This window comes from Chinchilla lanigera, unplaced genomic scaffold (assembly GCF_000276665.1).
Source record: "Chinchilla lanigera isolate Chin_1 unplaced genomic scaffold, ChiLan1.0 scaffold00001, whole genome shotgun sequence".
In the NCBI taxonomy this organism is placed as follows: Eukaryota; Metazoa; Chordata; class Mammalia; order Rodentia; family Chinchillidae; genus Chinchilla; species Chinchilla lanigera.
The window spans coordinates 19,863,230-19,883,083 of record NW_004955402.1 but is presented as its reverse complement, the minus strand read 5'-3'; the positions used below and the strand labels follow the sequence as shown (position 1 = coordinate 19,883,083).

The window sequence follows — 19,854 nt, the reverse complement described above, 5'->3', positions numbered from 1 at the left end:
AAGGGCACACAGCATTATACCTACCTGGCCAAGCACATCCTCGACAAGAACCAGGGTAACTCCCAGACCACCTGTAACACATTATTGCCATCTCTTGTCACAGTGCGCTGTCCATACTTACCTTAGAAAATGTATGGTTTTGTGCCACAGCTGTTTGTATATGTGTCCTTGTCCTCCTAGACTGAAAGCAAGGATTCTGTGCATTTTTTGTCTTTGCAGCCACTTTGTGTTGAGCACATATACTAATTATAAAAGAAATGAATGAACAGTCCCTAAACAATAATGCAGCATCTGCAACCCTAGGAATCAACACACTGATGTTAAAGTCAGTTTAATTTTATGTCATGTTTATATCGTGGTGAATTTGGATATTACATCAAGTCATTTGATATATATGGACATAGATATATAGATATGTACATACAAAGTTATGTAGTGAGACCGCAACACACTGTTAATACTGAGGAAAATATCCACTTCATCCTGATCTTTGGTTCATAAGTGAATTTATGAGGTATAGTTTTAAGAGATATTTATAGTTCAAATTCAAAACTTATGGGCAAATTTTTCCAATGTATTCTTTCCTATGGACTAAATATGTGTTGAATGTATATAAATCCATCAGATTTTAGGACAAAATTATAAATTTTATGAAACTAGTGGTGTTATTTTTACAAAATACTCATGAACTCTCCACAACATTTTTTAGTGTATCTATGTCCCATAAGGATAAGCAAGATTAAAAACGGGTGAAGGTCATCATAGTGACATGAAATGTTGGTTAATTTTTAAGTTCTAATTAGAGTTATAAATAAAGGATATGGAATTTTAAAAATGGGTTTCTGTCTTTAAAATCCTTCATTTAAAATGTATGTCGCCAAAGACTGATGGAAATAGTTCATTCCATAAAATCTCATACCTCATGATGATCTGTTTTGGGTGTTACTGGCCATAGATATTTAGTAGCTAGGCTTTCTTATTAATCATAAGGTTAATAATATTAGATTGTTTAGTAAGTCATTTACACATTTTGAGCTTTGCTTCTCTCTGCTTTAAATTCAGTAAAAAAAATTCCTATATTTTGTCCAGAAGGTGTGTGGAGAAATCTCTGACAAACTGGAGAATGACACACCAGTGGGACACGCTCTTATTGTGCCAGATAAAGAAAGCAGCCTTGGCAGAGGCAGAATGTGACATTGCACTTCAAATTTAGGAAATTGCAGAGTTTGGAACACCCAAAGGGTGACTTGAGATCAGGTGTCAAAGATCAGATGAAAACCTGTATTCTGTAGTCAGTGGGGAGTCACCAAATATCTTTGATCAGGGAAATAACATAATTAAAACTGTGTTTAAAAAGCTAATTTAAGATGACGTGGAAAAGGAGAGACTGAAGCCAGGGTAACTATTTATTGCATAACACAAGCATGCGATAATCAGGGTCTGATTTACAGCAAGAGCTATGGAAGTGATGCAAGAATGGAGAATTTAAGACTCACTTCACAAATAGAGCTAAGCATCACTTGCTAGCTGCTGGGCAACAGAACATAAGAGCTGACGTGGTTTGCCTGGCCAAAGTGAGCTGATGCCATTGAGCAAAAGAGGAAACCAAGGAGAAGATGTATGCTCAGAAGGGGATGGGGTGAGTGTAGTCTTGAACACGTTGGACTGAGGTATCTATATCCATCATAACCAGCCTTGTGCCTTGCACATCGTAGGTGTTCAATAAATACTTGGTGAGGATATCAATAAAAGAAGAAAGAGTTACAGACTAAGATATTCAAGCGAAGGCATGCAGAAAGGACTAGAAAATACTTGTCTATATGTCAGAAGGAAAGTGTACAGAAGAACAAGTTCACAAGTCAGCACTTATACAGTACCATGAAGATCTGTAATGGAGAAGAAATGGAGTAAAAGAAGACTAAGGACTCAACTCTGAGAAAAAAGAATATGTATTCCAATACTTGACATAGAGTTCAATAAATAAATATTATTTGACCATATGAACAAAGAAATGCGTGCATATCAACTCATCAAGGGTAGATGAAGAAAAACGTGAAGTCAAGAAAGTGAAAAACCTCCCAGTTTATAATATTTTTAACCTTTATCATCCCATTCCTTCACCATCACACAAAATAAAGATCAAACTTCCCTTCATAACAGACACGTGATCGATGTATTTGCATTTACCACTACCCTGTAGCTTTGTCTGCTCTCTGGAGAATTAAATAACCAAAAGACAGGCTGAAAGGAAGTAACAGGATAAATGATAATAATGGAAGAATATATGAACCAGACCACTCGTCGTTGAAGAATTATAAGTGGACTATATTTTTTAAATATAGTCATCATTTATCATTATAGTCCAGGAGATCTCCTTCTCAGTTAATAAAATTTTCCCCTTAAAATTACTTCTAAATGTCAGATGAATATAATTCAAAGAATGAGAACATAAAATTAGTATCTGTTTTCAGAAGCACCATTAAGGCCTTTTAGAAATTTCACTGGCTTTTAGATTTTCCTAGTGAAGATCCATCTCTAGGCATTTTTTCACCTCATTCTTGTGCCCTGGAAATGGACTTTGAACATCTCTTATCAGCTCAAAGGATCTGATTGCCTTGAATACTGTTTTCTTCATAAAGGGCAAGCATGGTTTTGTTACAGCCGGCTTCGACGTGAGAATTCAGAAGGCTGATCATTGCTTGAGACGAGAAGCTGTAATTCGGACAGGGTCTAAGTGAAGATGACAGGATATTTGTTGAAACTACTTAGAGAAAGAGCCTGTTTAAATGCATGTGTGTTTGGAAAAACCTCTGAGATGGCACTTTACATTAAAGGAGATGACTTTATCTCGTCAACATCAGTAAAATGCGTGCTTCTTAAAGTCCCTTGCTATAAAAGGTAAACCCAGTAAGAAGTAAAAGATATGCTGATGCTACTGAAAACACGCCATGTGGTGGTAAATCCCTGTTTATTTGTAAAAGTATGAGTGGCCACCTTAACGTAAGGAATAGGATTTTATCCTGTGAACTTCTCTAAAATATTTGTTTCCTAAATTAGAGAGATTTACTTTAAAAAAACTAAATTTAATGATGTTTATCTCATACATGGCATTAATCCCTAAAAGGAACAACCGTAAGGCACACACATACAAGCCGTATCATCTTCCCAACCACATAAACACCATATATAGAAATGACAGTTTATGTTGAAGTTGAATCAAAGCAGCCTATAGACTATAAAGCAGCAGTAAATTCTAGTTCACTACCTCTCTGCCACATGGATACCACAGGATGTATGTAAAAATCTTCCAAGACATTGGAAAATGTGTCCTGTTTAAAAAGCCTCTCATAAACAATATCAGCATAAGATATCCCTAAGTGTCTATCTACATGAGTTTTTGAAAGATTGCCTTCGGGACCAAACTATGAAGTTCAAATTAGGTTGCTGAGGGGATGAGGGTGTAATTTTGTGGTAGAGCACTTGCCTGGCATGCCCGAGGCTCTGGCTTGAACGCCCAGCACCACAGAAAAGAGGATAAGATGCTGTGAATAGGTGGCGAATCCTAGACAGATTTTGGTCCCACTCAAGTATTTGGAATTAGGATTAATGGAATAAAGAAAATAATGGTGACATTATACGCTAAATCGGTGTAATCTGCATCAAATGAAGAAACACCAGAGTTTTCAAAAACATCCTCCTAAGTTTTGCCACAGTAGTGTCGTTTTCCTCTTTGTTTTGGTTGGCCTTGGAACCCCATAGCTGAGCCTTTTGGGGCGTGAGCAGAGAACAATGCACGCCATCTAGTGGCTCAGATCAAAATTGCAGCAATGCAAGAAGAGACTCGGAACAGGCTGGAACGGTGAACGTCTGACAACTAACAGAATTCAGCAGCAGCAAAGCTGTGGTTGCCAGTCTATAAATTCCAGGACAGGATGGAGCAAACACACTGCGAAAAGGAGTCTTCAAATCCATAGTCACAGGCCACGTGCTCTAGTCGAATATACAGTGTCTTCTGCATAGCCTGATTTCACTACAGCAGTTTTAAATGTAATTAGTAGAAGAGCATTACTAAATTAGCAATAACTTGTTATGTAACTGTTGACAATGAATGTTAATATTGATATCACTCCCACCCAGGAATGTGCAAAACTATATGTATTTATAATTATACTCATGTGAATTATATCAAAGGTAGATTTTTTTAAAGAGACATAGTAGTCTTGATGGTCCAACTTTAAGGAATTTGTTCTAAGTCAATAATCATTCATTACTCAGAGATGTTCATTCCAGTGTTGTTTATAACAACACATAACTGAAACCTAAGTATTTGACTGTCAGAGATTATTGAATAACTTAGTTTAGCCATCCAAAGAACAGCCTGCCACGATTAAAAACTATTAATAGATACCTATATTTATCAAAACAAAAGTCACTATATATCCACAGGTGAAAAAATAGATTATAAAAGCATACATATCATGATCCATCATATATATGTATAAATATGCAAAAAGTCTAAGAAGGAAGAAATGCAAAAAGGAAGAAATCATTTACTTTATCAAGCGTAATAAAGAGAAAGAGGAGTCAAGGCTGACCCCAAGGTCACGCGGAACAAGTGGAGGGGCAGAATCAAGGTGGATGGACAGTGCACGAAGGGGTTCTGTTTGGGGAGATAGTATGTTGGAGAACTCCCTTTGCTACCCATGTGGAGATGTACAGATGTTCTCACTCATCTGGCTGGAATACCTGCAAGGCAACGTGTATGGAGGGATGTAAGGAACGACTTAAGGGCAAAGCAAAGTTTACCAGTTGAGGATACAAAGGGCAGCCAGCAAGGACTGGGAGCGGGACACCCAATGAGAAAGAGAACCCAGTGAGAATGGTCTCAGGAGCGACACATCTGGAGGAAGGATCTAGAGCACCAAGTATTTCTGATCACAGGAGACAGGCACTGAAAAATGCCACTCTACTTAGCAACCTGGAGGTTCATTCAACAACAGCTGTGTGAGTGGGCTGACAAAACCAAAAGCCTAATTGGAAGGGGATGAAGTGAAAATGGAAGAAGAAAAAAATGGAAACTTTGAGCAAACACACTTTCTGATGATTATTTATGTCTAGAGAAAAAGAGAAATAAGATAGGTAGGAGAGAGAATATTGATTCAAGAAATGTCCTCTTTTTAAGGCAAGCAATATAACAGCACGCTTCTCCACTGATAGGAGACATCTGATGAAGAGGGGAAAGTTAATGGTGCAAAACATGATGAAATTGCTGGAAAAAAATATCCTTGAGTAGTTGAAAAGAAATGGGACCTAAAGCACAATAGAGGGCTTGACTTTAGAAATCAGCATAGATAGTCCATCCATAATAATCGGAAGCAAGGCGGGACATGCCCTGACACCAGTGATTTTGTAGGTGTGAGGTGGGAATGTGTGGGAGTTCTGTGCTGTATGTGTCTATTTCTTATAGAAACAGAAAACAAGGTTATCGGCTTAAAGTAAATCAGGGAGCAGATGTCCAAGAGTTGAGAGAGAACAAGGTGTACAGTAGTCATTGAGGACAGAAACGAGCGAGCTTTTTTCAATAGAGAGCAAAGTGGTAAATATTTCAGACTTTGCGGGCATCGGATCTCCACTGCAGATTTTCAACACTGCTGTCATAGCAGGGAAGCTGCCACAGACTCCACATAAGCTGTTGGGTGTAAACTATGTGCAAATAAAGTTTTATTTATAAAAGCAGACGGCGGCCCTCCTGCGTCACGAACCAGGGTTTATCCACATAATGATGTATGTTTCTCCCTCCATATTTAGCTAGGTGGCTGCTGACGGGGGTTGGATATTTTGTAATTTCGCTATGAAGAAGGTAAAGAGGGGCGGGACTGCACCTGGTGAGTGCCAGGAAATTGCTACAAATATAAGCTATCAGAACTACGCCGAGTCAGGAGACAGATAAAGGTGTGAGAGTTATCAGGTATAAGCAACAATGAAAAAGAGATAGATTTTAATGGGCTTGAGTTTTGCTATTAACCTTTGATCCTCAGATAATTTTCCTGAGGAAAAAAGAGACAGTTGATTAGCTATGTATTAAGAGTGGAGGCTAAGTAGTGATTCAGACTTTATCAGAAAATGCATAGAGCAGTCAGCACTATGCGGAGTAGAAGTTGCTCTCCCATGGTCAATGTGAAGGGTGAGTCCAAATCCAGCTGGAAGTGGTGTTGGGTGGCAGTCTTGTTTAGCATCATGTCTGATTGCTAAGTTGTTAGAATTACTCCTTCCCTCCTCCCCCTTATTACATAGTATTTCCTTGCCCCTTCTCAAATAGGACACACACGCACCATTATTTCCTTCTGTTCTTTTTCAATCCCTTCCTTCCCTTTCCTCTCCCCCTCCCTTATTCCCTTCCCATTTGAACGTGTTCTTCCTACTTCTCGATGTCTAGCCTCCTTTTTGTTCTTTATTTACTCTTATGAAAAATTTTCCTCCATTGGATCTGAGTCCCTGGAAGGGACTACAGTTATATTCTTTTCTGCTTTCTGTACAGCACATGGTAGCTGTTTGACATGTTTGATTTAAAAATTATATCTCATCTTTCTTCTGTAACATGTTAGGAACTGAGTTTAAATCGCTTCTAACATCATCAGCATAATTCTTGAAAATTTGAGGACCTGTGTCATGTCCCTTCGTCCTACCCATGTATCAGATGTAATCATCTTCTGGGACCATACACTCATGCCCCAACATGTAATCAAAACTATATTTTGTTCTATGTCAAATCCATGCCTGAAAACTTGCATACACTTATGAAGTAGTTAGTATCGCAAGTGAACGAATCTTGCTTGTTTGGAGATGTTTGTCCTTTGTAAAATTAAACAGTGTAAGACCATTTAGTGGAGGATCTAGAGCAAGGGGGCAATAAAAGAACTACCTCTTATAGTTTGTCTGTAATGAGCTTTGTGTTTTATATAAGTTGCCCAATTTAATTGAATTCTCAAATAGCCCTGTGAGGTACATATTATAATCAACATTTTACTGATGAAGAAAATCAAGATTCCTAAACTCACACAGTTAAATGATAGCAAACCTCGTCTGGGGCTGAGGTTGTAGCTTAGTGGTACAGTGCATGCTCTCAATTATTGAACCAAATAGTTCAAACTACCTACTTATTGAATTACCAATTAACCAAATTCCTTCCCTTTCTCTATTTGAAATTTAAATTTTGGGTTGCAAATAACAGGATACCAATTCAGTACAATTTAAATTTATTTTGTTACAAATTTAATAAATGCTCATTGGGCATCTACTAAGTACAGAACATTTGTCTAGGCTTTAAGAACTCAGTGGTGAGCAACACAGTCCTTTTCCCATACATAGGTGTATGGTGGTCTTGTCTCAGGCCCTTGGCCCTTGTTCTCTCTGCCTCACATGTCCAGCCTTTGTCTGGAGTGTTGGGGGATGGGAGAAAACCCGCAGGGCGGGAGCGCCATCAGCCGGAGCAGAGAGGTGCTGACATTTAAGTTTTCAGATGCCAGCCAAACTTCAACTTTGCAACCAGGCCTTTCTGGGGAGGAAGTCTCAGGCCTTCTCTGTTAACCTGTGTCCACAGGACTGGATGGCACAAGGGAGGGCAAGGCTGGCCTGCCCTGACGGCATCAACCATCCTGAATAATCCAGTTCCACCCCAGATTGAGTTGGATAATGGGAAGGCAAAAAAGGAACTGATTTGCCTGGTTATTTTAGAACTTGGCTTTCCTGCGCATCAGGAAATAAACGCCTTAAAGCTCACTTTGTTTTGTCATGAGCTGCCTTTATGGACTCTTTTGTGAGCCTCTTTCTGAAGACTTCTCAGTACACCATGGGCTTCTATCAGTACACATAGCTTCTTTAGAGTGACTGTGAGCTGGAAACTAATCTTTTGTAAGGAGATAGGAAGGCCTTCCAAGATAGCTGGGGATAAGCAAGTCTCCAGAGCACAAGCTTGGCCCAGTGGAAGTTCCTGGAGCCCATCACCCTACCAAGAAGTGCAGGCCACTTCTCCCCTAGTTCCCTCCACACTCCTACCATAGGATCCCACCAGCCTCTGGCCTTTAGACCTCTCCCGTGCCTACCAAGTTCCAAGAAGCATGGGCACACCTCGCCCAAAAATTGTTGTCTGCTTTGTCTTTGGGTTGGAGGATAGGAGGAATACTCTTTTTCTCTCTTGTGGATGGAAAATAAGCAGCATTCTCACAGTTTCACAAAGCCACCTTCAAAGAAAAAAGAAAGGAAAGAAGGAAAGAATAAAGAAAAATAATGAAAGAAAGAAAGAAAGAAAGAAAGAAAGAAAGAAAGAAAGAAAGAAAAGAAAAGAGAGAAAGAAAAGGAGAGGGAGAGGAAGGATTGACTCAGTAATTGTTGCTCATATTATTGTATACATGATCTGAATACATACCTGTGTGTGAATATGCGAACGCACACATGCACATGCACACACACACACACACAGACCTCAATTAGAACCAGTTTAGGGGCCACTTTTAGGAAATCCTGCACAGATAACCTGGCATATATCTTCAGATTAGTTTCCTCATTCAGGTTTCCACCTTAATTCTAAAGCAGGAGAAGTGCCAAATATTCACGCATGTTCATACATATATTCATAAACAAGTATTACTTAGTCAGTGGATATCTATATTTGCCAGTAGAAAATAATGCCAAAATAGACCAGAAATGCATCAAATTTCTCTACATGATTCTCTCTTCTGATCTGCATATTTTCACTTGTCCCAGCATTGGGGACCAGGACTTTCTTAAAAGGTAGCTATGGGTGACTCTTCATGGCTGGGACCATTTTGAGCTCATTGCCTAAAGTCGTGGACCACATTCTCATCTCCCATGCACAGTATATACCGTCCACTCAGTGTAGCGTTGGTGTCCCAGTCCAGCTGCTCAGCAGACATAACACATGCTCACACACACAAATACCATGGCGCGGCCGTCAGAGTACTGCTTAACAAAAACCTTCTGACTCTTGTAGTGAAATATTCTTTCAAGTTGAATAAATGCACTCACTCCAATATCACACTGCGTTTGCATGAACAAATGTGAGGAGAGGTGACCTAAAAGGAACAAAGGTATTGCTCACAGCTCCAAGGACACTATCAACTGCTTCCAGAATGGGCAGATGTGGTGCTGGGGATTTAGCTCAGCGGCACAGCGCCTGCCTGGCAAGCACGACATCGTGAGTTCGATTCCCGGTACCAGGGCAAAAAAAAAAAAAAAAAAAAAAACAGAATGGGCAGATGGCACTCTGTGCTGAGAGAGATTGAATCAGTGCAGAGGCTGTGACTGCTGGGTTATCTAAGAGGAGAGTTGTGCAAGAAGGACCTTAAGTAGGGAGGAGGCGAGCTGACTTGACAGTGTAGACCACGAGCTGATCCATTCATTTGGTCCGCGTTCCCCAAATGAGTTTTCTCTGCCTCAAGAAAAGTTGATATTGTGATCATAGGATCTTAATATCAGGAGATTTTACAAAATGAATCAAATGTTAATAGTTCATTCTTACAAAGCCGGCTAACGCAAAAAGACTAGCCCAAGTGCTGGCACATGGCAGGAGCTCAGTTAATATTTGTTGAAGCAATGTTACTTGTGCTGATCATGAAAAACATCTGGGAAAAAAATTTCTCAGCGTTATGATTTGGTTTAAGCCTTATTTTATTCTCCCCGGAGTTCCAGTCATTTCTTCTCTGGAACATCTGCTTCTGGAGCCCTTTGCAGCCTACCCACCTTTTCTCATGTCTCCCCACCCCACACTGTCAGCTCTAGAGTACAGAAAAGGTGTCCAATTGATCTTTACGTACTCAGAGTTTGGCACAATAATTGGAAGTTACTCAATATGTACTTTTAATAAGATAAATGAGTGAAGAAGATGATAAATGAATAATTCTTGATGGGACCTTTTGACTTTAATGTGAACTTTTGGCATTCCCTTTCCAGTGCTGAGTATGTGTGATCTAAGTTAAAAAAATGTATTAGAAGTCTTTCTTGTATTGGCCAACACTCCATTCCTTCCCTTTGCCCTTGGTAATTTGAGGTAAAGAACCATTATCTAAGAGAATTTAATTATAGAACAGTCACTTTTGCTATCCTGTTGCCATATTATCTACAATAAAAATAACCCTTACTCTTTGCTTTTGTCAAGGATTTTATTTAAACATTTAAATCATACGTGTTACTTTACTACTTAATCCATTTAGAGGATTTACTCTTTTTGAGTGTAGAACAATAATGGTGCTATTTCCAACTCCATTAGGAAGGTACAGTCAGCAAGACACTATGCTGGCATTAGGAAGGGGTGATCACCCAGCACTAGTGTATTTCTTCAGCGTGTCTCGGAAGACCACCTAAGAAATACACAGCACTTTATAAAAAAGGGGGGAAAATAAACTGATATTTTAAAGAGACTGCAGCTTGAATTTTCAGAGGTTTCTTACTTTTCAGGTGTGAAAATAATACTATATTTAAATTGTAATTAACATATCAGGATGTACCCAAAATAAAATAGTTGGTATTATAATAAACCTAGTATATTTTAGGAACACATTAGTGAAAATGTTCTAATTAAAGTAAAAATAAGACTTCAAACATTTTGTTTGAATAGTTAACACAGAGTCTGTATTAAGTCACCTTAGTTAATACAGTGGTGATTAGCACTTCCCCAAGGTAGATATGCGGAGCTAGAACTGTAAATCAACAAGGATTTATTGAAAGCTTTTGAAACTTTTTACTGAAAACTTGGCACAATCCAGAGCTAGGGTAGTTCCTTAAAGAAGTATATGTCTAGTCAGTCCTGGAAGAGTTCGTGAACCTCCTTTGCTTAAAGCTGACATTTGTTCCCCATGGGGTGACATCTATCCTAGAAGCCATAAGATCCTGATTAAGACAAAACTTCCTTTTATATACCCTTTTTTCCTTCAGTTCCTCCTGTTCCACATTCTATGAGACCCATCACTTTTATAAGTTCAAAATTAAATTCCACAGTCTAATTTTGCTATCATGTACTCACTTATACACTAACACTTACTGATGCATTCATATTTCTAGTGACTGTGTAAGGCGTGAAAGCCAGAGTTAGGCCCCAGGCGGGCCTAGCACTGTGTACTGGGTGCTGTACTAAGCCTAAAGCCATAGCAGTGACACCGTCTGGCCCCAGAAAGCTCATAGCTGCCCTCTGAGGGTGACAAAGATAGATAATTTTAATATACTCTATCACTGCTTGGCAAATGATGCAGTAAAACCACGCAGCCTAATTGTTGCACAGAGCAGGGAGTGATTAAGTAACCCTCATTGTCAGGAAGATTCTTCCTTAGATATGATTTTGAACTCTGAAAAAGAAAAGGCTTTCTCGGTTGTCCAATAGCCTCCAAAGCCTGAGATGTGTGCACTTTTTTCTTATATTTATTTATCTTGAGCCCACTTAAACAGCACTGTGTCGTTTCTCCAAGGGCCCTGCTAACCGGATATAGAACACATTGGGGAGGGGAGAGAAAGTGCTGGCAAACTCTGAAACTCCACCAACTCGTCGCTACACTCAGAACAACCAATTCTCTTAATGGGTTTAATTTTCCAAATTAACTGTTCATAATAATCAAGTCATCCCCAAATATGCAAGATGTTTCCAATTATTTGTCATTTTCAGGTACAGCACAGCCCAAATATAACAGAAAAAGTAGCAGAGGGCTTTCTACGGATTATTTACTGAATAATACCTATCCAGTACTTGCTAGCGTGTAAGGTGTTTTACTTGACCTGTTTCTATTGCCAGAGAAACACTGGCCAAGCTGCTAGGTCTTCCGCAGACAGACTGAATGGGAGAATTAAGTTAACCAGTAAATTTTTGAACACTTATGTTTTTCAATTTTTTTGTTATAAAATTGAAGCAATTGTTTTTTTTTTAAAAAAAAAACAAACCCTCCAGGATCCCATGGCAAGGTATGTTCATTCAGCATTATTAAAGTGAGGCATCTTTCTTTCAGGTTATATTTGTCTTCAACAGCATGTAATTGCTATTTGAATTTGCTTCAATGAGTAAATATTTCACAAATATATATGCTAGCAATGTTGTGCTTCTGAAATATCATTTATTTTTTTCTGTTTAGATAACTCCCTAGAAAAGAATACCTTTAAAAAAATCATGCCATTCTATAAAAAATAAATTACATCAGGAAATCAAAACCCAATCAAAAGCGTACAGAATACAAATGAACTTTAAATGTATGAAAAGGTGCTCAGTCTCTACCTTCATGAACAAATGCAGGTTTAAATTTTAACCAGACATCAAATGTTCATCTACCATATTGACAAAGATACAGATGTAAAAATGAGGTAGAACATGACCAGGTCCATCAAAATGTAAAATTCATCCATTCTTTGGCCCAAAACTTTTATTTTGTTTTTTTGTTGTTGTTGTTTTTCATTTTAAAGAACAAAAACAAATTAACAAAGAAACAGACATAGACAAAACGACACCCAAACAATAGAAGCAATACAGAATTTCAGACAAGGTGATAGGAAATTAACAATGGCTGTTGTATTACATATTGTTATCTTCAAATTAGTTACTCATTTAGACAAATATAAGCATGTAAGATTGCTCAAACAATTAAACATTAACTGTTCCTTTCCATAAAGCAATAGCAGTCAGTAGTACAGCTCTCTTAACTATTCTGTGTATATGTATATATGTGTGTGTATATATATACATATTTTCATGTGCATGTAAATATATACATATTTTCCCTTCTTTCTTTTTCTCCTTTCCCTCATCGCAGTTGTTCCCTCCCTTTGAGCAGTTTCTTTCCCTTTCATAATATCTATTATACCTTGCAGATTTTATTTACTCTTTCAGGTTCTTACACTAGTGAGACAATATGATATTTACACATGCGGATCTGATTTATTTAGGGTATGGACTCTAGTTGCATCCATTTACCTATGAAAGCCTCAAGTTTATCTTTGTAGCTGAGTAATACCCCATTATGTAAAAATACCACATCTTCTTTATCCATTCCTCAGTTGGTGGGCATTTGGGTTGCTTCTAAGATTCAGCTATTACAAATTGCGCAGCTATAAACATGGGTGCACATATATCACTGTGGTATGATGTTTTTAGTTCTTCAAAACTTTTATTTTGAGCAGTTCATCTACAGATAAACTCCTGTGTCTGAGTGCTGTGTGTCCACAGTCAGTGCGGCACCAATTGTGATAGTAGGAGCTTCAGAGCCTGTTGTTTCTCTCCAGCTCTAGTGACCTCTCCTGCGCAGGCCTCCATCCTCTCTCAGGCAGACAGTGGAAGGTTTCTCCATTCTACTCCTTCAACATCAACAGTAGCCAGTGTGATGTTTTTAAACTCTAAGTCAGATTTGTCACCCTGCTGATTATACCTCTCCAATGTCTTACTGGCACACTTAGAATAAAATCTATACCACTTCTGGCTCATAAAGACCAGGCCTCGGTCTGCCTCCAGATCTCCTCCCCCGTATGTCTGGTCCTTATCCTTAGGGCTCCTTACACATGGGCTTTACCTGGACTTCTTAGGCACAACCAACTCATTCCCGCTTCTGGACATCTGCTCGGATTCGCCCAACGTCTCCTGCCCGCTTTTGTAAAAGATGGCTTCTTCACACCATTCCAATTCTACCTTAACCATCTCTCCCCAGCGAGACCACTCCAGCTGGAGCTGTAACCAAGCGCTCCCTCTCTAACCCATTATCCATTTATTTCTCTTTGCCTTGTCTCTGTTCTTCTTTGTTTATGTCCTGTTCATGTTCTTCTTTCTCTCTCTCTGTAGCTTCTAAGGATAATAAGCTCTATGAGAGTAGGGATAATGTCTACTTCACTCACAGCTACATTATCAGCAACGAGAAAATGTCTATCCATGACGAATGCTTAGTGTTTGTTGAATTAGTTAATAAATGGCCATCAGAAAGGAGCAAAATAAATTATAGGACACACATCAAATGGGCCACTATGCAGCCATTTAAAGAATGCCAGGGAAGACCGTCCTGGCATTGTTTTCTGCCCACTCCTTGCAATTCTCACCGAGGTGCCCTTGATGTCCCTCCCAGGCACGCCTCAGACCCCTTGGTTCCGTGCCTTCTTACTGCTCTGCAGACACTCAAGCCTCTAGGTCTTTGCCCTTGTTCTTCCTGCATGGTTGCCTCGCTCACTTCACTCACAAGTTGTCTTCTCAGAAAGGCTTTCCCAGGCACTGTCAGAGCGCCCCACCCCGTCACTCCCTCTCTCGGAGGATGACAGACTTGTTTGCCCTCACCTGGGTCATCGAACACAGAAGGCCCTGTTTGTGCGCATGCATTTGCAATGTCATCCTCAGGCTGGCTGGCTGGCTCCTAGCTGCTGTTCCTTGGGACCTCCCACCAGGAGTAGCATCGCCTGGCATGGAGCAGCCACAGAGCCAACGTGGGATTAGCAGGGAATAGAAGAGTGTGTTCTTTATTGCAAAAGAGTGTGGTACTAAAGAGTGAATCTGTGGAATAGCGCTGCTATTGTGTTACAGAAAAACAGTTCCTGTGAATAATTCTGTGGAAGGGAAACCAAGGACCGCAGTAGCAATAGTGGCCCCCGTGGTAAAAAATGGAACTGCTAGAGTTCAGAGAGAGGAGGCAAATTTATTGGGCCTGTATATTCTTTTTAAAAAGGTTATATTTTTACAATGATATTTAATTACTTTTTCAAAAATATTAAGAAACATCATTTTGGACAGTTTTGCAAGTTTGTATGTTTGAGGTCCCAAAGAACTCTAGGGCCATGTATCTGTTACCCTTAAAAGATAAGCATTCGACAACCATTTAATTAGCAGTCCTCCACCTCTTGCTAAGCCCTACTCAGTCTGTCTTTGGACATTTATCAAAATCTGTGAGTTGCAAAGAATACCGAGGCCTTCTGCTGGAAGAAGTTTATATTCCTTAGCTAGAACACAGGAGGAGACAGAGTAGGGTAGCTCTCCAGTAAAACAGATTGAGGCCTGCATAAATACAAACAAGTCTCTTGGACTTTCCCTGTGCCGGGAAAAGGGCCTCTATGCCTCCTGTAACCATGAGCGCCCTTCCAAGGTTGAAATAGGCACTCACTGTTTAAAAATAATAACAATACCTCTGTGCAGATAGACTTCGCCCATCCTTAACTGGCTGATTTGCTCAGTGTGTTGCTGACTTCCTCAAACAAATGTACTCCCTTTTAAAAAAGAAAAACAACTATTTGAGTGCCTAGATTTACAGAGAAAAAAATTAAAGAAGTGCCTACTTGCTTTATTTTAAGGATTCCTTTAAATATCAAACAGTTAAAATATGATTCTGTATAAAAAAATTATATACAAATTTCAGGAACATCATCATTGAACACTCAGGTACTCAGTAATTACTTGCTGCTTGGGTGAACATACCTATTGAAAATCAGTAGAGTGAAATGGATAAGAGAGTGGGTTGGGGTCTGGATATGCCTGTGTTTGGATTCGATCCCTGCCATTCATTAACTGTGTGTGACCTTCAACAAGTGACTTAGTCTCTCAAGGCCTCAGTATTTCTTACAGAAATAAAATGAATGAGTAATGTTTGCTTCAGACTTAATTATATTAAACAAAAGATGTAAATAAATATATCTAGGATTAGTGTATGTTATCATATATCACATTTTATTATGTATTATAATGTCATGAATTATCCCATTCACTTAATTTCTGCTTGCCTGATTGGAAGAAAAAGAATAGCAGGAACTAAACACAAGTGATATGATATTTACAGAGATATAATGCAGGTAATTATGAAATATAATTACATATTTACTTCCCATGTATATGGGACATAGTAAATGGTAGCCATTATTGTGAAAAGTGGCAGATAATACTTCTGAAGGTTTGAGCTCTACTTTCATATCCACAAAGAATAATTTTGTGCATAACACTCCAAGACGTTTTATTGCACTGGTACTGTGAGAGATAAAAGACTTGGTGTGATTGAGATTTTTATGGCCTTAGAATTATGAGAAAACAATTAACAGGTACAGAAGTTAATTGTAGCAGAGATCAGCTTGTACCAGTTGCGAACATCTATTTGATGTGCAATGATTACTCATTCTGCAGAGTAAACACTGACTGATTCTCTCCAAGTTTTTATAGTATTACCTGCTTTCTACTTTCTTAATTTAAAATATTAGATGCACATGTTTCATGTCATTTCCAGACTAGAACTGAATGTCAATAGTTGAGAGTAGAAAAGGCAAAAATGGTACAAACTGCTTCAGATTTAGAGACTAAATGCAAATGCTCACTCAGGTGACCAAATCTGTCTTCTTTTTTGATTTTCTGACCCTTTTTCTTCTCTCTTTCCTTCTAGCTCTACTAGTTTGTTTAATAAAGTTGAGAATTCTCACAAAGGGCTTTATAAACATGTGTTATTAGATTTTAAATCTGATTTGAAAGTGCCTCTCTCCTACTCCCTCTGAGTAAAGTGACCTTTTTAAATGGAGGGAAGTGGCTTTAGATGACAGTCATGATAAATGCGGTCATGTTCACTCAATAAAATAAGGCCCAGTGCATTTGAGGATAAATCAGTGAAATGTACAGCCCCACCTGTCTGTCTCCATCATTCATTTCCACTGTCACTTTCACAGTGGCTGATGGATCACAGTTGCTGTAAAATTAGACAGCCTTTAATCTCATTTCATCCTGATTAGCTTCTCTTTCCCCTTTCCCTCTAACTCACTGACTGACACGCTAAAAATTCACACGGGGCTGTATATGCACATGGCGTGCAAACCTCCTCCACTACCTGCCGGGAGGGCAAGGCAGGTGCCCATCTCTGGAGAAATCTGGAAAGAAGCAGGGATGTAGCTGGTGTTATTTAGAAGAGAATCATGAACGCTGCACCCAGGGCTATTTTAAACACATTGTGTGCTCTTTCTCATTACCCTATTTATTTTGCTTTTCTTTGAGTTTAATCAGAAGTCAGAGAAATTAGGTGTTTTGCAAATTTCAAACATTGATTGAATAATAAACATTAATTGAATAATTTTTTCTAATAAATTTGGGAGCATTTTACACTCAAAATAATTTCAAAGACTTACTTGTGTGTGTTTATAGCCTTATACTTCATGGTACTAATTCTTAAAATAATTCAGGAATGAGAATATTAAAATGCTCAACCAAGGAATATAGCATATGCTATTTTAAAATAAGAGTAAAAATGTGTAGACCAAAAGAATGCCTTCCAGTAGTCTCTAAGTAAGGACTTCAAAAACCTTCTCTCCTCTTATTTTGAAGAGTTTGGTAGTAAGTTTAGTACAATAGTTTCATTTATTTTCATAAAGCATAACAATAGGGGTAATCAAATGAGAAAGAGGCTTAAAAATAAATCATGTATTATTTCTTTCACTTAATTTCTGCTTGCCTGAAGAGAAGCAAATGAATGGTAAGAGCAAAACATATGCATTGCTGTATTTTCAGAGACTGGGCTTTTATTATGAAGTTGGACTTATGGTTAAAGAGAAGAAAATACAATTTTTCATTAATTTAAAAGACTTGGACATTGAGCTAACCAGTGGTTTAAATAAGTACATGAGGGGTAGAGGCGACAGACCGTGTAAGCTGACTGTGGCTGGTGGTCTCTTTTCTTGCACAGTGTCCCATATGAGTTGATACGTACGGATCACAAGTAATGCTGTATAAGTTTACACTGCCCAGCAGTCATTGTGATGAACTGGCCTTGCATAGGCCATTCACAATGTACTGAAGGGGCAGACTGATTTTGTTTTTGAAAACTAGCAGAATAATTCAAGCTATGGGTTAATTTTCTAAAAACCTTATGTATTCAACCATAGTTGCTTAAGGAACTCAGAGTATACTGTATCCCAATGAATTTTGAGTGATGAAGCCAGTAAGATCTGTGGAGTTTTAAGTATTTCCCAAAGAGATAAACCGAGGATTGAGGCACTGAGGCTATTCCTGAGATGATTCTCTAAATTCATTGATCTAAATCACGGACCACACAAACCCAATTTCTACCACACCTTCAAAAATTGGGCTTATGTGCCAATCAGTACCTTCTCCCTGGGGACATAACTTCAAAATCAATGAGTATTTGCAGCAATAATTAATTAATAATTAATCAGAACTCCTACAGTTCTTCTTTGGGAAGAAGTGTTAAATGATCTGATTTGCTCTTTCAGAACTGTTTGCTGAATTACCATTCTCAAAGCTATGCCAGTTTCTTAATTTTATTTTTGTATCTTGGCCAGTATAAGTGCTTGCTGAGAAAAAGAAAAACAAAATGAAATGAAAGGTATATATCACCCAAAATAACATCAGGTGTGACATAAGTTCTCCCTCTCTCTCTTTTTCGCTCCTCTCTCTCTTTTTCTATCTCTTTCTGCATTGGAAAAAAGCACAGAGTAAGAGTTGGCCCGGACTCATATTGATTTCCCACTGCACTGGTTTCTTAAGTGCTCTGTTGATCCGTGTCAGGCAATAAGTTCCCTGCCTGAACATGCACATCACCTCTCCATTTGTCCTCACATAGATTTAAGATGCCCATATGATGAGCTGAACAAGGACATCATTTTTCCTACTGGTGTCACTGGGCCCAAACCGCTGCATGTGCTATGATAACGAATGCTATATACATTTACCCTTTGATCCTATAATAGCAGCAACGAGCACTGCACATCACAAAAGCTAACAGGGTGCTGTCCATCGCGACACCCCAAAGCAGAGGCAGATGAGAGCAAAAACAGAGAAACCTCACTTTAGTGGATTTGAGAGCAATACCCTCTCCTCAAAGCCACTGCCATGGCGCAGGGAGAAGGGAGAGGTGAGGAAAGTGGATATTTGTGATGTTCCTGACAATTTTCATCTTTGTTCCAGAAGAGCTCCTATGCAGACAGATAGAAAATGTGTGATTGTGCTGCTAATGACATTGTACAGGAAATTAAGCGTATACATTTGGAGAAGGCATTAAATCAGCAGGACCTTAATTTAAAAACTTAAAACTGTATGGAAATGTAGCTTGTTCATTGCTGTGGAATAGAAAGCTACCAAGCACCCTGAGTCTGTTTGTGGAAAGACTGCCAGCAAACTAAGTTTGGGCAGAACATCTTAAAGGCTCCAAGTATATTCAGAGTTTCTTCTTCCAAGAAGTAACCGCCAGCCCTGGCCATTTGGGAGTGCCAGTCATTGTTTCACAAAGCCATCCCCATCATCAGGCAGGTGAAGAGGACTTAAGAATCAAAAGCAGCATGGCAGGTTGTTCTTGACTAGTCTGTGGAATAACATTATGTAAAATTAATCAGAAGGGGCTGGGTTAGGAACCACTGAGAACACACCACTGAGCTTGTGCGGGGGGGGGGGGGGATTGCTGGGTTGGCGCACAGCTGCTCTCTACCTCTGCCATCTTCTTCCTTCTGATGCAGGCTCACTTTTTATGCACGACGGTGAAGCAAATAGCTGCTGAGCCAAGGTATCAACTCCTAAGATGGAAAAGTTTAAAAGTTTTTATTTTTTTCTTAATTCCAGTTATGCCATACAACAGTGCTCACCACTGTGTTGTGGAGGTAGAAAACTTCTTATTCGTGCTGGGTGGAGAGGACCAATGGAATCCAAATGGTAACTATTGAACAACTTTAATTATAGATGTTTATATTAGTCAGCTTCACATTACCACAATGAAATACCTGAGGCAAATAGTCTTACAAAGAAAGGACTTATTTAGCTCACAGTTATGGAGGTCCTGAGGCATGACATCTGCATGGTTTGGTTATGGTGAGGGCAGCAGATGGTGGCACATCTTGTTATGAGTATATAAACAGTCAAAT

At 38.9% G+C, this 19,854-nt stretch overlaps 1 protein-coding gene across 2 annotated transcripts in view; it reads left to right on the top strand.

Annotated features, from left to right (window-relative positions):
• The window catches only part of Klhl14 (kelch-like family member 14), a 91,520-nt gene that overhangs the window by 49,691 nt on the left and 21,975 nt on the right, over positions 1 to 19,854 (top strand). For both annotated transcript variants that reach the window (XM_005372758.1, XM_005372757.1), the window contains exon 4: positions 19,556 to 19,645. In XM_005372758.1, the coding sequence (XP_005372815.1) occupies positions 19,556 to 19,645 (90 nt within the window). The remainder of the gene's footprint in view (positions 1 to 19,555; positions 19,646 to 19,854) is intronic.